Below are 12,872 nucleotides of genomic sequence, written 5' to 3'. Positions count from 1 at the left end.
TTACAACTTTAATGTGGTAGACTATAAATGAATTACTTATTATTTTCATATGAATCAACAATTTTTTTTTTTTTTTTAACTTCTCATATTCTATTATATTAAAGTTGTGACATAATTGTGGCAAAAAAAAGTTATAAATCTATATTTTCTCTTAAAAGAATAGTTTTATAACTTTGTTACAAAAACTTATTATTATCTGTATTATGATATTGATCAATCTCATTGCACAAAAGATGCACCATATGAGGTTCAATAAAAAGTAGTTTTTTTTTTTTTTTTTTTTGAGAGAGTCAAGAAAAAGTAGTTAGAATAAAAAAGTAGTCAATACTAATTAGATATTATTTTGGTTTTATTAGAGGAATGAAGTATTTCAATACCAGGTATCAATAGTAATATATCATTTTAAGAATATCACTATATATAAAAATTTTTATATATTTATATTTTTAAATTAATATATTTAATCAAGACCCAAAAAAACTACCCTTTATAAAAATAATAATAATAATAATAAAATACAAACCCATATGTCAACCATGTTTAGGCCCATGTCCAGCCTTTTTTTTTTTTTTTGAAACTGGCCCAAGTCCAGCCTACTTAGCCAATAATAAAAATAAAACATTCAAAAAGTGATTAAAAAAAAAAAGTAGTGTGAGTGGTTGACAGGCCACTCATGACTCAACCACCAATCAACCCTCAAACTTTTAAAATGTTTATAAAAAAAATAAAAAGGAGTAGCGGAGAAAACGTTTGGTTTGCCCGACATTCAAAGATTCAAAATAATAAATCCAGCAAAAAACAAAAATGAGAGAGAATTATTTAGAAAAACAAAAACTCAAATGAGGGAAAAATTCCAAAAGAGAGAAACTGTGAGAATATAAGTCCAATGGGCATGAGGTCGAATGTACTATTTGTAATACACTTATACACTATTATTACTGGTATAACACATATTTTGACTATATAAAAAAAAATTAAAAAAAGAAGGTAATTCTTTGTACATTTAAACCACAATTGTTTAAAAAAAAAAAATTTTTGATGGGCACAATTGTTGTTTTAATTAAAACCCAATATGTACTTACCAACCAAAATACAAAATTTATCTCCATATATGGTCAAAATAATATGGTACACCCTACATTTTAGAGCACTAACTTTCAGCCTTGTTTATGCACCAGTGTTAATATGATAAGTGAAATGTTAACAAGTACGGTGAGGGGTTTGTTAAGGTTGGAGTAATGTGGATTCCACTTAATTAAAAAAAAAAATTGAATAAATGGAAGAAAAAGACATAAAACTAGCCCTACAGTTTATTTTAATTTTTTTTTTTAATGAAACTGGCCCCACAACCTATAAATGACATAAAGCTATAAAAAAAAATAATAATAATAAAAAAAAAAACAAAACAAAAAAAAAAAAAAAAAAAAGCTATTGTTAACAAGCACCTTATAGTACCCGTTTACACAAGTCATATGATAAATATCAACTATATCAGCTAGTATAAAATTGACTCTTTTTGGTTCCAGAATGTGGTTGATGAGGATAATACAGCTCTCTTTGACAATAACACTATATGACACTTAAATTTATGTATTATATAAGTGTATGGCCATTGTTGATGTAGCATTCTACCTCTCTCTCTCTCTCTCTCTCAATAACGTTGTTGAAGTAAATTAAAGGAATCAGGTACACCCACACAAGGAAAAGATCACATCGATCTCTCTCACCCAAACGCACCAAGGTCCAAGGAGATGGCTATCCTTCCCTCAAAAGGGCCATTGGAGGCCCACCTACCCAAATGTATGTATGGCCATTATTGATGTAGCACACACACTCTCTCTCTCTCTCTCTCTCTCTCTCTCTCTCTCTATAACATTATTAAAATAAATTAAAGAAAATAGATACACCCACACAATGAAGATGGGACCTGAACTCATAAAATTATATGAAATGAGAACACCAAGGAGATAGCAATCCTTCCTTCAAAAGGGCCATAGGAAGCCCACCTAGCCAAGTTATGGGCCAAAGGCAACATGATTGATATCCTAAAAACTAAGAGTGTGTTTGTTACCGTTGTTTAAATAATAGTTTTTAGTGTTTAAATATCGTTACACATATTTAAACACACTTCTTTACCCACACGTATTTCTAAAAAATTCAAACAGCATTACTAAAAATCTCTTACTAAACAGGGGTCCTAAGAGCCACACCAATGTTAGCTAGGATGGAAACAATGGACCAATGAGGAATCGCCCAAGAGTAGCTGATCGGATCAAAGTACATTTAGAGCTATCACCTTTGTGGTTAAAAATTTGTAAACCCACCAACCTTCATGCAATCTTAGCTTGGTGTTGTATGAAAAGTCGATTTTTTTTCCCCCTCAAAAAAAAAAAAAAATAGATATATATATATATTTTTTTTTTGGCAAGCATCCTTGGATCTAATGGGTGAGACCCTCTGATAATTAAGCTTCTTACATGCCATCCAAATCAACTCACAGCATATGGCAGAAAGTTTTGTGATTCCTCTTGCTTGATAAAAAGCTTCATTCCTACATTCAACAAAGTATATATTGTTAAAAGTAAAAGATTACATTGTTTTAAGCTTAGTTAGCACTTAACAGACAGCTCATTAACAATTATAGATAGAAGTGTCTTTTTCAAATCAATAGGTAATGTTAGGGGTGCAAATCAAATTTGAAACTTTAGAGAGTAAAATCAAAATTACTCCAAACATTTTGCAATTTTGTCTATTAATAAAGATGTTGCAAACCAAATTTGTTTATGTTGTTGATTCTTTTCATTTTATGGCACGCTAGATTATGACATTTAAACTCTCAATTTTGTCTATTAATAAAGATGTTGCAAATTTGTTTATGTTGTTGATTCTTTTCATTTTATGGCAAGGTAGATTAGGACGTTTAAAATTTTAAGTTGATGGGGTAAGAAATCGCGGAACATTGGGCCTGACGGATTCGGACTCATGGGCCAATATTAAGCGTGGGCCGAGGACTTAGCGTCACTTAAAATACTTGATGTACACGTTTGGAATCCGAGGGAACCCTAGGAAAATCAGGATGTTCGCACAAAGAGAATTCTAGAAGATCCGCCTTAGTGAAAAACCCACCCTACAAGGAAATACTTGTCCATCACGCTTGGGATTGTTAGAGGAAGAGTCCCATAAGGAAAAGACTTCTAGTCCAAGGAAGGGAAGCCGATTTTCTTCTACTATAAAAGCTTCAATACCCTCGCAGATCAAGGTATGCATAATTTACCCTCTCTAGCACTCTAGAGTTGAGAACAGTTCTAACTTGACCGTCGGAGGGTACTTGGTCGACACCACACCGGTGCCCACGGCGAGATCACCTTTTCTTCTTGCAGGTTGTTAACGGGAGCGAGCGTGAATTGTGTTGCTCACTGGTGATATTACGGCCTCATCAGTTGGCGCCATCTGTGGGAAAGCGAAAAGTTTAAGCCAGATCATCGCCTCCTGGACATAAGAGTCGCATGGTACTCACTCGCTCGATGGCTACCACCAACAACGCTCAAGAAGACGAACCACCGAGATCTACTACATTAGAAAGGCAGGTCCAGACACTCATGACAGCAGTAGAACGACTCAAAAAGCAGAACCACAATCTGGAGGAGCAGCTACGACAAAGGGATGTAGGACCCAACCTTCAGGAGCAAAACCAGGAAGGTAACAGTGCCGAGCGAAGGGAGCAGGAGAAGCCTGAAGGTAGCAATGCCCCAAGCCGACCAGAGCGGCAAAACGTGAGCCTTCCATCTCTCATGGATTTTGCCCCCCCCGCCTATCGTCGCCGAGATGCAGGCGATGAAGGAGCAGATGGAGGTCATGATGAACGCACTCAAGGGGCGAGTATCTTCTGATCTCGACGATTTGGTGAACAGGACCGACTCACCATTCACCACGTCCGTCAACTCATTCCCCCTGCCACAAAAGTTCCGGATGCCGCAGATCGAAAGTTACGACGGGGTCAAAGATCCGCTCGATCATCTAGAGACCTTCAAGACCCTGATGCACCTTCAGGGCGTACCAGACGAGATCATGTGCAGGGCGTTCCCGACCACACTGAAGGGGCCTGCGAGGGTCTGGTTTAGTAGGTTGACACCAAACTCTATCAATACTTTCAAGGAGTTGAGCGCCCTGTTCACCTCACACTTTATAGGCGGACATCGATACAAAAAGTCCACCGCTTGCTTAATGAACATCAAGCAACGAGAAGACGAGATGCTGCAAGCCTATATAACTCATTTTAACAAAGAAGCCCTTTCAATTGATGAAGCTGACGATAAAATACTCGTAGCTGCGTTCACTAGCGAGCTACGGAAGGGTAAGTTCTTGTTTTTCCTATACAAGAATGACCCAAAAACCATGACGGATGTCCTCTACAGGGCTACCAAGTACATGAATGCAGAAGATGCACTGCTGGCCCGCGAGGAAAGGCCTAAGAAGAGGGAAAGACAGGAAGACACGAGACAAGACAGGGGGCGAAAGGTTGCTAAAACCGGGGATCAACGTGATGAAAGGCGCTCCAGACCACCCACTGGAAGGTTCACCAATTTCACCCCGTTAACCGCCCCAATCGACCAAGTATTGATGCAAATCAAAGATGAAGGAGCATTGACTTTCCCTGGAAAGTTAAAGGGAGACCCCAACAAAAGACCAAGAGACAAGTATTGCCGCTTTCACTGGGACCACGGTCACAACACAGCTAACTGCTACGACCTGAAGCAGCAGATTGAGGCCCTAATCAGGCAGGGGAAACTATAGAGGTTCGTCAGCAGGGAAAGAACTGATACGCCGGAAGAACAGGCTCCACGAAGGGAGAACGACCGCCCTAAACCGCCCATAGGAGACATACGAATGATCGTAGGGGGCACAACTACAGCCGGATCTTCCAAGAAAGCCCGCAAGACCTACCTCAGGATGGTCCATAGCGTCCAACTCACAGGATCAGTACCAAAGATGCCGCGGATAGATAACCCCGTCATAAACTTTTCAGAGGATGACGCTCGGAGACTTTATCATCCTCATGACGACGCGCTAGTAGTCAGCCTGCAGATTGGGGATTATAATATGCATCGGGTCCTCGTCGACAACGGCAGCTCAGCAGACATCCTATACTATCCAGCATTCCAGCAGATGAGGATTGACAAGGAACGATTGTCCCCAACGAACGCCCCACTCGTAGGATTTGGGGGTACGAAGGTCTTCCCTTTGGGCGCGATAACGCTAGCTGTGACGGCAGGAGACTATCCTCAGCAGATCACTAAGGAGATAACGTTCCTCGTAGTCGACTGCTCGTCCGCTTACAACGCCATACTCGGGCGACCCACTCTCAATTCCTGGAAGGCGGTAACCTCTACATACCACCTAATGATCAAATTCCCGACGGAATATGGGGTAGGAGAACTGCGGGGGAATCAAGTAGCAGCACGAGAATGCTACATCTCTATGTTAGAGATGGAGGATCAGCAGCAGATAATGTGCATCGGGAAACAGCGAGCATTAGCAGAGCCGGTTGAAGAGCTAGAAGAAGTAAGACTTGACGACACACGGCCTGAAAGAACGACTAAGATTGGCACACTAGCCAGTTGGCCCGTACGCCAGACGATCACAACTTTCCTAAGAAATAATCAAGACGTATTCGCTTGGAATCATGAAGACATGTCGGGAATTGACCCATCGGTCATGGTCCACAAGTTGAATGTGTCGCCCTCCTTCCCTCCAGTCCGGCAAAAGAAACGAGTCTTCGCCCGAGAACGGGAATAGGGCCATAGCCGAGGAAGTTCGAAAGTTACTAGAGGCAGGTTTCATCCGGGAAGTATATTATCCCGACTGGCTGGCGAATGTGGTTATGGTTAAGAAAGCCAACGGAAGCTAGAGGATGTGCGTAGATTTCATAGACCTCAACAAGGCTTATCCCAAAGACAGCTACCCGCTCTTGCGGATAGATGCCCTTGTGGATTCGACTGCAAGACACCAGTTCCTCAGCTTCCTGGACGCTTTCTCTGACTACAACCAGATCAGGATGGACGAATCTGATCAGGAGAAGACCTCTTTCGTCACAAGCCAGGGATTATTCTGCTACAAGGTGATGCCTTTTGGACTCAAAAATGCTGGAGCAACATACCAAAGGCTAATGAACAAGATGTTTGCACATCAGATTGGCAGAACGTTCAGGTTTATGTTGATGACATGTTGGTTAAAAGCGTGCACGAAGAAGATCACCTAAACGACCTCAGAGAAACATTCGATACGCTTCGATCGTTCAATATGAAGCTGAATCCGAACAAGTGTGCATTCGGAGTAACTGCGGGAAAATTCTTAGGTTACATGGTATCCCAGAGAGGAATAAAGGTCAACTCGGAGAAAGTACGGGCGATAATGGAGTTGGAACCACCAAGGACGGTCAAGGAGGTCCCAAGTTTAAATGGGAAGATCGCGGCACTAAACAGGTTCGTCTCAAGGGCGACGGATAGGTGTTTGCCATTCTTCCGAACTCTGAGAAAGTCATTTGAATGGACGGATGAATGCCAAACAGCTTTCAACGACTTGAAGACGTATCTATCGTCTCCACCACTGCTCAGTCTGTCCATACACGGGGAGGAACTCTACCTTTATTTGCAGTCTCGAGTGCCGCTGTAAGCGCAGCCTTGGTAAGGGAAGAGGACGGTATACAGAAACCCGTCTACTTTACCAACCGTGCGCTCCGAGGAGCAGAAGAGAGGTACCCTCAGTTGGAGAAGTTGGCTTTCGCGTTAGTAATTGCTGCGCGGAGACTTAAGCCATACTTCCAGGCGCATACAATCATTGTCTTAACGGACAAGCCGTTGAGAAAAGCCATGCATAGCCCAGAAGCAGCAGGAAGGATGGCCTTGTGGGCGATAGAGCTAAACGAATTCGACATCCAGTACCGCCCGCGGACGGCCATAAAAGGATAGGCAGTAGCTGACTTCATCGCCGAGTTCACACTCGGGGAGGACCAGTTGGTAAAAGAAAAGGAACAGTGGAGTATCCACACAGACGGATCCTCAAACAGACGAGCCGGAGGAGCCGGAGTAGTGATAAAAACTTCGCAGGGGGACACGATACAGTGCATGATCCGACTGGATTTCCCAACAACCAACAACGAGGCAGAGTATGAAGCCCTGGTTGCGGGGCTAGACCTTACGAGGGCCGCGGGTGTAAAAAGCATAATTGTCCAAAGCGATTCACAAGTCAGATCAATGGCAACTACGAGTGCAAGAACGATAGAATGAAGAGATATCTGGAAGAAGTGAGGTATCGAATCAACAGCCTCGAAGTCGAATTCATTTAGGTCCCAAGAGAAGAGAACGAATGGGCTGACCAACTAGCAAAAGCTGCATCAGCCGAATTCATGCTGGTTCCCAAACAGGTATTATCATTCGTCTAAATATCTTCACTTATCGATGACGGGACAAATATGCAGGTGGTAAAATCTGAACATAATTGGACCACGCCATTGATCTCCTACCTAAGGGACGGGGTGTTACCAGAGGAAAAGGGCACCGCAAGGAAGCTGAAGATCCAGGCGTCACAGTTCGTGCTGATAAAGGATGTCCTATACAAAAGGGGTTTCTCTCGACCGTACCTAAGGTGTTTGTGCCAAGAAGAAGCAGACTATGTGATGAAAAAAGTACACGAGGGTATCTGCAGAAACCACTTAGGCGCACGATCACTAGTACACAGGCTGATCCGAGCAGGATACTACTAGCCTACAATGATGAAGGATGCGCAAGCTTATATCCAGTCTTGCGACAAATGCCAGAGGTTCAGCAATTTCATAAGGTAGTCGTCCGAAGAACTGACACCTATGACGGCTCCGTGGCTGTTCGCACAATAGGGACTTGATATTATGGGTCCATTTTCGACGGCTATCCGGCAGTTGAAATTCTTTGTCGTTGGCATAGACTACTTCACTAAATGGGTTGAGGCAGAAGCTTTAGCCACTATCACGGAGAAAAACATCCGAAACTTTGTCTGGAGAAATATCATATGCAGGTACAGGATACCCAGGGTACTGGTCTCTGACAACGGAAAGCAATTCGACAACAGCATGTTCAGAGACTTCTGCGCGGAGCTAAGGATCAAGAATCACTACTCATCACCCGTACACCCACAGGCAAACGGGCAAGTTGAGGTCACGAACAGGTCCCTGCTCAAAATAATCAAGACCCGTCTCGAGGGGGCAAAGGGTATCTGGCCAGACGAACTACCAAGCGTCCTATGGGCATACCGGACTACAGCAAGAACACCTACTGGAGAAACCCCATTCCGACTCGCATATGGGACCGAAGCTGTCATTCCCGCAGAAGTGGGGCTCACGAGTTACCGAGTAGAGAGCTACAACGAGGATACGAACAAAGTGGGTATGCGCCTCCAGCTTGATCTACTGGATGAAGTTTGGGCAACAGCAAAACAGAAGTTGGCGCGCTATCAGGATCTCATGGCGAAACACTACAACAACAAAGTGAGGCACAGGGACTTCCAGGTCGGGGACCTCGTACTACGCAAAGTAATGGGTACCGCCAGAGATCCTTCGCAAGGAAAACTCGGCCCCAACTGGGAAGGACCCTACAGGATCACGTCATGCCAAAGGAAGGGAACCTACCACCTCGAAACGATGGACGGACGAAAGCTACAGCACCCTTGGAACACAAAGCATCTTCGGAAATACTAATAGTAGGGGAAAATATGGGGATCCGGAGATTTCCAAAATTTATTTTAGCTACGATTTATTAGTTTTTCCATTATACTTTTGCTACAATCTTTTTGTGCCTTTTTAAGCCCAAGGGGGCAGGTACTTTTTCTACAAACGCATTTTCTTTAAAGAAGAATATTCAGACACGACTTTGATTTTTCACATGGATGTTTATTACGAATGTATATCATACAGGCAACAAGTCCACAAAGTGGACGGATCACTAAGGTGATGAAAAACTGTCCTCAAAGTGGATGGACCACCAAAACGGTGAACATAATCACAAGTCCACAAAGTGGACGAATCACTAAGGTGATGAAAAACTGTCCTTAAAGTTGACGGATCACCAAAACGGTGAACATAATCACAAGTCCACAAAGTGGACAGATCACTAAGGTGATGAAAAATTGTCCTCAAAGTGGACGGATCACCAAAACAGTGAACATAATCACAAGTCCACAAAATGGACGGATCACTAAGGTGATGAAAAACTGTCCTCAAAGTGGACGGATCACCAAAAAGGTAAACATAATTTCAAGTCCACAAAGTGGATGGATCACTAAGGTGATGAAAAACTGTCCTCAAAGTGGACGGATCACCAAAACGGTGAACATAATTACAAGTCCAAAAGTGGACAAACTACTAAGATTTTGGAAAGTTGACGGATCATACCTGTCTTCAAGGTAGACGGATCATCCAAATGGACGGATCAATCAACACTAAAAATAATAAACTCCACACTGTGGACGGAGTGAACGTTGGCTAGAGGTACACTCAGATAGACGAGTATTTTCTTAGAATCTCTCCTTCATGAGGAGGACGGATTTTTAATCAAGTTCCAAAGCAAAAATAGAAAGCATAAAAATAAAGTATAACATTAATAAGCGAATAAAAAGCCTAGGGGGCAAGTGTTTAAATACAAAAAAAGAGGACGGATTGTTCTCAAAATAAATTACAAAAAAATAAATAATATCAGGCAACTTTATTTGGGTCGGCAACTTGGGCATCCTTCGACGGGACTGATTCTCCGTCACCCTGAACCGCATTGTCGCCAAAAAGGTCGTCTGTATTCTCTGAAGCGGCAGGCAGAATAAACGTCTGATCTTGATCATTGACGTTTATCATTGTCAAATCCAGGTCAGGGTAGGCTTTTTTAAGCTGACGGAGTGCATCGTCGAAGCCTTGAAGGAACGATCCCCCCAGCTCTTTCAACAAAGCCTCGGAGTCTCGGTATTCACTGACAGCATCCTCCTTGGCTTGACGGAGCTTTTCTTTCAAGCCCTTTATCTCCTCGTCTTTTGCCTCCAAGGCCTTCCCAGCTTCCTCCGTCCTCTTCTCAAGCTCCTTCCTAGTCTTCTCTGACAGGTCGAACTTCCTCTCCATTGTAGACTTCCACTTATGAAGTTGACCGAGTTCGTCCTCCATCTGCTCTGCTTTTGCCCGTACACAGTCCAGAGCCACCTCACGGTTTAAGCACCAGTCCATTAGGCCCTTCATCATAACCAAGGACTGGAATAAACAAGTTAAAAGGGTGTTAAACAGAAGGCTAAAAAAATGTGGACGGACATCAAGGGATGGATAAAAGTTACCTGTGCAACAGCAAACAGACCCGTCTCCCCCATTGCCTCCGTCGAATGATTACCCAGGTCCTCGTAATCCTCCATGGAAATTATGGACGAAAGCTTCTCCAAGGCAAATTTTGAGTCGTCACGGAGAAGAGGAGGAGGTTTCTCCTGGCTGGTGGACGGGGCCTTCATTAAGCCCTTGCCAGACCCATGTTTTGCTGGGGTGACGGTCTTCGCTCCCTCAGCCATCAAGCCCACAACGGGTTCCAGAGGAACCTTCTGCTGCTTATGTGGACGGTCAAACTTGGGCGGCTGCTTCCTCTTCGCCGACGACCCCAACCCCTTAGGAACCACAACTTCGCCCGTCTCCTTTTGTTTGACGGCCAACGATTTTATCAGTGCCCTCCTCTTTGCGTCGTCCATTTCTGTAATACAGGACGGATGAAGCTATTTACATAAGTTAAAGACTACTTTCGAAAAGTAAAAGTTGACGGACTTACGTCTGTGGACTCTTTCATCGTATATAATGGCTTCACGGGTAGGTTCGGGACCGTCACAATACCAATGAATTGTTTTTGGGTTCACTAACTTGGCCTAGGTCCTTTCTTCCGGCTTAGTCTTCTGGAAAATCTTTTCAAGGAAACCAAATTCCTCAACACTAACTTGTGGGTGCCGTCTACCTACAGAGAAATAGACGGTTATAAAGATTATAATGGACGGTATGAAAAGGATTATAAAATTCAGACGGGTACATACGTGAAGGGTGTATTACTCCCCAAGTTGAGTCAACGGGCATGTACTCCTTCTCCCCAAGACGGTTCATCCACGTGTTACCCTCTAGAAAAAAGTAACGACTCTTCCAGTCTCTATTTGAGTCGGGAGTCTCAAAGATGACCTTCAACAAAGGGCTTCTACTAGCAAAACTGTACATCCCCCTTGATCTATCGATCTCATCTGGACGGTAGCAATGAAGGAATTCATGCACCGTCAACCTCCTACGTCTGTCCGTCATTGCTCCATAGAGGATTTCCATCGCTATGAAGACCCTCCAGGCATTTAGAGATATCTGGGTGATGGACAGTCCCAGATAGTATAAGAGTTCTCTATGAAGTGTACTTAGCGGAAACCGAAGTCCTACCTTCAGCATCTGCTCGTACACTCCAACACCTTCTACGCCTTCGTAGTAACACTTCTCCGACACATATGGTAAACGGATGGAAATGTTGTCTGGAATTTGGAAGTTTGTCCTAAAAGTGCTGAAGTGTCTCTCCTTGATGACGGATGTGAATCTATGCACCGTCCACTCTGGTAGCATGTTGAACTCCCTAAGTCCACCAGCACCAACAACGGGTCCCAGTGCTTGATCCCTGTCGTCACTAGAAGAACCTTCTTCTTCAACCATCTCCATATCCTCATTTGCTGAGGATGAAGAAGAAGCAGACGGACTCCTATCTTCGCCGGGACTCTCTTGGTCTTTATGACCAGACGGGTATACCTCCTCGTATTTCGTCCCGTCACGGACCACTGACTGGTTACTTGACGCACTAGACATTTCCTACAAATTGACGAGAAAACCTAAGACTGACGGGTCTAAAATTGTTGACGGGTGTGTAGGTCTAACAAAAATGTAGACACAAAATGTAACATTGAAAAAAAATGATGATGAAAAACGAGAATGAAGTACTTACCACACTGTGCAAAGAGTAGTTGACGGATGAAATAGCCGACGGGTATAGATTCTCAATGGAATGCTCTGACAAGGCCGACGACTCCGCTCTGACAACAATTTCTTGCTGAAAATGTTGGAAATGAGGGAAGAGAGGTATGCTATATATATGAGAAATGCACGAAGGACGAAGCGACACTTCGATCCGATACACTATCCAATCCAAGAATGACACGTGGCCTGCCTCATTAATGTGACAACCTGGCAACACGCGTCCACGAATCGTACCCTTTAAGGGGCCATCAACTTCATGAATCTTCATCCGTCAATATGTTCCATCTGGGAACGTCATAATATTCAACCGTCACCATTAGCAATCCTTGATCGTCATGCCCAGTTATATTTAACCGTCACCCTAATGATCCGACCACTTAAAAACGTGACGGACCATAGGGTGAAGGGGGCAACTGATGGGGTAAGAAATCACGGAACATTGGGCCTAACGGATTCGGACTCATAGGCCAATATTAAGCGTGGGCCGAGGACTTAGCGTCACTTAAAATACTTGGTGTACACGTTTGGAATCCGAGGGAACCCTAGGAAAATCAGGATGTTCGCACAAAGAGAATTCTAGAAGATCCGCCTTAGTGAAAAACCCACCCTACAAGGAAATACTTGTCCATCACGCGTGGGATTGTTAGAGGAAAAGTCCCATAAGGAAAAGACTTCTAGTCCAAGGAAGGGAAGCTGATTTTCTTCTACTATAAAAGCTTCAATACCCTCGCAGATCAAGGTACGCATAATTTACCCTCTCTAGCATTTTAGAGTTGAGAACAGTTCTAACTTGAGCGTCGGAGGGTACTTGGTCGACACCACACCGGTGCCCACGGCG

General features: G+C 43.4%; 2 protein-coding genes across 2 annotated transcripts; both read left to right on the top strand.

Annotated features, from left to right (window-relative positions):
• Window positions 1-3,969: 3,969 nt before the first annotated feature.
• On the top strand, window positions 3,970-4,794 carry LOC126695739 (uncharacterized). Its single transcript, XM_050392563.1, has one exon. It carries the CDS (start codon window positions 3,970-3,972, stop codon window positions 4,792-4,794), a length of 825 nt encoding a protein of 274 aa, XP_050248520.1.
• A 93-nt stretch (window positions 4,795-4,887) lies between these two features.
• LOC126695738 (uncharacterized) lies at window positions 4,888-5,796 on the top strand. Its single transcript, XM_050392562.1, has one exon. The coding sequence runs from the start codon at window positions 4,888-4,890 to the stop codon at window positions 5,794-5,796; it is 909 nt and encodes a 302-aa protein (XP_050248519.1).
• The last annotated feature ends 7,076 nt before the right edge of the window (window positions 5,797-12,872 follow it).

Source organism: Quercus robur, chromosome 8, assembly GCF_932294415.1.
Source record: "Quercus robur chromosome 8, dhQueRobu3.1, whole genome shotgun sequence".
Taxonomy (NCBI): domain Eukaryota; kingdom Viridiplantae; phylum Streptophyta; class Magnoliopsida; order Fagales; family Fagaceae; genus Quercus; species Quercus robur.
Note: the sequence above shows the minus strand (reverse complement) of the source record. Positions and strands in the feature narration are given on the sequence as shown.

Excerpts from the sequence above, each read along its gene's own strand:
- LOC126695739 (XM_050392563.1), top strand. The coding sequence starts at position 3,970 with ATGCCGCAGATCGAAAGTTACGACGGGGTCAAAGATCCGCTCGATCAT.
- LOC126695738 (XM_050392562.1), top strand. The coding sequence starts at position 4,888 with ATGATCGTAGGGGGCACAACTACAGCCGGATCTTCCAAGAAAGCCCGC.